The sequence below is a fragment of the Haplochromis burtoni genome, unplaced genomic scaffold, assembly GCF_018398535.1.
Source record: "Haplochromis burtoni strain Fernald_Lab_line unplaced genomic scaffold, NCSU_Asbu1 Contig_46, whole genome shotgun sequence".
NCBI lineage: Eukaryota > Metazoa > Chordata > Actinopteri > Cichliformes > Cichlidae > Haplochromis > Haplochromis burtoni.
In genome coordinates this window covers 2,797,829-2,801,107 of record NW_024582407.1, presented here as the reverse complement: position 1 = coordinate 2,801,107, position 3,279 = coordinate 2,797,829, and the positions used below count along the sequence as shown (strand labels likewise).

The following is a 3,279-nucleotide window of genomic DNA, read 5'->3' as shown; positions in this document are numbered from 1 at the left end:
CAGTAGTTATGTGTGCGCAAGTTAGATGTGGGAAGATAATGATGAACGAAATTTATTTTTGCTGTGGACCCAATGCGGACAACATAGCTTTTATTGCCCACAGTCTGCCAAAGTGATGGACTGAACAGTGCTGTTTTTCTTTTTATATATCTTTACATTAAACGTATTTTTTCTGAAGCTAAGCGTCTTCGCTGGTGAGATTTCAGCACCACGGAGAGCGACGTGGTCTCATCAGAGACCACTGTAAAATCGGAAACACGCACTGCACTAGCTTTAGTCAAACTTGGAAAGTTAATATCCATCATGCCTAACAGATCCACGGCACCCTACCCACAGTAGGCCTTGTGTGGGAGGAATACTGAAGCTTAACTGCCCCCCCTCCACTGTTTAGCAAAATGGCATCAGCTGCTATTGGGAGAGCACATACATCACGGAAAGGGGTTTCAGGGAAACGAGAAGAATAATTGGGGTACACTAACATTATGCGGACTATCAGCCAATATTATCTGGATGGAGTCCCACTACTGTATTAAGCCAGTGACTGAGCACCTGCTGCTGCTTGCCAGACTGTTGCAGTAAACAGTGAGCAACAGCAGCAGCAGCGGTGGCGGCGGCGTAGCACCGAGACGAGATTTGCTCACAGTGACACTGACGTTTTTATCTGAGATTACAGCGCTGCTCATTGATGAAAAGGGGGGCAAAATGAAGGTAATGACCGAGTCCGTGTTGAAACGGAGGTTGCAGATTTGTTTCAAAAGTGTCAAATCAAACCTAATGCGATGTTTAAGGGCACACACCAGATCGTTTGGATGCCGTGGTGAGTTTCAAGCATCTCCACATCTCTGCAGCTCTGGTTTGAAGTTGGAGTACAAAGAGGCACTATGTGTGTTGCATCTATAAAACGAAACTCCGCTGACATTCCCTCTATCTTCGTTTTTGACATTGCAGTCACGTTCCGGGGAAAGTTGAGGCTTGTCGGGTACACACAAGAGGTAGCTTGGTCTAAAAAAAGCCTCAGCGGTTTGTCTATTGCACATTAGTGTTTTTATCATTATTATTTCACAGCTTCACTGAAACAGGCCTTTCTGCTTACTGTAAATCGTTTTTTCTTTTTGGTTTTTGGGGTTTTTGGGGGTTTTTTTGTACAGGACTGCGGTTCAAAGGCAGGCAGTGGTGTGGTTAAGATGTGAAGACAACATGAATGCAGCAATCTGTCGTCGAAAAGTGACAGAAATGTCTGTGCTAAATAGAATAAATACCAATAAATAATACGAACAAAACAGTTGAAGCAATGAGGGTCGGGTGATTGGTCATTTACAAAACACCAACTTTTCAACTCGCCGGAGAGTCAAAGTGTTTCTTAAACGCAGGATGAAGCTGAATACACTCTATTTATCCCGCCCTCTCACCAACATCTTGTGATCTCGGCAGTATAAGCTGGCTGACCTTTATTCCCGCACCCCTTTACACTTGACCAACCCAAACATGTTTTGTTTTTTCTTTTGTTTTTTGCCGGACGCTTACCGATATGTATGATTGAGTCCGCTTTGGCCGAATTGCATTGCAATATCCACAGGGGAAGGCAGATCAGCAGCAACTCCATCTCGGGATTTTAGTGAGGCGGCTCATCCAAGCTCTGCTCGGCTGTCCTGTACTGTCCAAATGGAGCACCCAAAAGAAAAAAGAAAGAAAGATGATCAAAACCCAGAGCCAAACAGAACCGCGATCCTCCTCCTGATAGACCAGACCCGCGTAGACCCTACAGAAATGACCACAGTTTTCTCTCTCTCTCTCTCTCGCTCTCTCTCTCTCTCTCTCTCTCTCTCGCTCTCTCTCTTCCTCTCTTGCTCTTTTTTAAACCAACAAAAACAAGCCGACCGCAGGAAGGTGGGCTCAAAAAGACCAGGGCGAACCGACGGGGACTCGAGGTAAGCCTAAAAAGACAGGTAGCCCTGTGAGAGAGACCGGCGTTCTCACTCTCGCCTCTCTCCCTGCGCTCCGGCGTCTAAAGCATGGCAAGCAGCAAAATATGCGGAGGAGGGACACCCCTCCAACAACACACGGAGAAACGCTCACATACACACTCCGAGAGAGAAAAAATCACTCTCTTCAGTCCTGTCTTAATCACGTGACTGCAGAGACTTCACGACTCGGGTGCTTTTTTCGACAAGCCGGGTAGAAATGAGTTGGACTAGCCGGAGAAAGACGCGTGGAGAGGCGATAATTAAACACACGACTGGAGGTTAAAACAGGCAAAGAAAAAAATAATCCCTTGACAAGATATGCCTTACTTACAAAAAAAGAAAAGAAATAAAACAACGCGACAAAAGCAGACACGCAAAAGTCAGCGTACATATTTGGCGGCGGTGTGAACAGTTTACTTTTGGAGAAGTTGTCGTTTTCGGGGAAAATGTGAAAGACCAGAACGACTGGGACACATTTTCACCATACTTCAGCGACGACGGAGCGCAGCTGATGTGCCAGAGAAAAGGATTTACACACTGTGATCCTCGGCGAGGGCTGATGGATGAGAGACAGACGTGGCAGAAGCCACAACGCCTGTCTGAACCAAAGAACAGCTGGATGGAGTTGACGGAGGAGCATTCCGCACAGGAGCAAACAGAAAACAAACCTAACGCTTTCTTATAGCCTGGCTTGTTCGATTAATTGAATATTGCTTCTGCATAATTGACTCTATGGGTGTGTGTTTTTTATATATAAAGCCGAGGTCAAAGTGTTGGAGCGAATTTTTAGGACACGAATCACTCTAAAGGGTGGGAGTAATTTTTATTGGGTAGCCTTACACACATCAGTGAGCAATGCACGGCGTTTGCAGAGCTATAAAGAAGAAGAGGAACTCGTGGCAGAAGATTTCTAGATAGGCATAATCTTACAATTAAAGGATATTTCTCGTGGATGTAATAAAAACGGAAATATCTCTTAATTGTTTGGTTAAGTCTGTCAGAGGCGCAAAAAAACAAAGTTTCAGCACCACCAGCAGTGGACAGCTCCTTCACTGAACTGCACCGGACAGACAGTCAAGTGAAGAGCAAACACTGCACATTTATATCTGTCTGATTCTTTCCAGGATGCAACATTCTTAGAAACAATATGTAATAAGGGAGTGGATGTTTTAAACACCCCCAACCCCTCAGCTCGCCTTTATACGTTCTTCAGTTTAATTGCAGGCAAGGGGTGAATTCACATGCCTCCAACGTTTTTTACTAAAATCACACACTACCCCTACTGGCCATCTATAGATACTGCACCTGCTGTAGC

General features: G+C 45.2%; 1 protein-coding gene across 1 annotated transcript in view; it reads right to left on the bottom strand.

Moving 5' to 3' along the window:
• LOC106632356 (glutamate receptor ionotropic, delta-1) overlaps positions 1–2,597 on the bottom strand; it is a gene marked incomplete at its 3' end in the record, with an annotated part of 2,818 nt that extends 221 nt beyond the window's left edge. The window contains 1 exon segment of the mRNA XM_014329226.2: positions 1,525–2,597. Coding sequence (XP_014184712.1) covers positions 1,525–1,603 — 79 coding nt within the window.
• Positions 2,598–3,279: the final 682 nt, after the last annotated feature.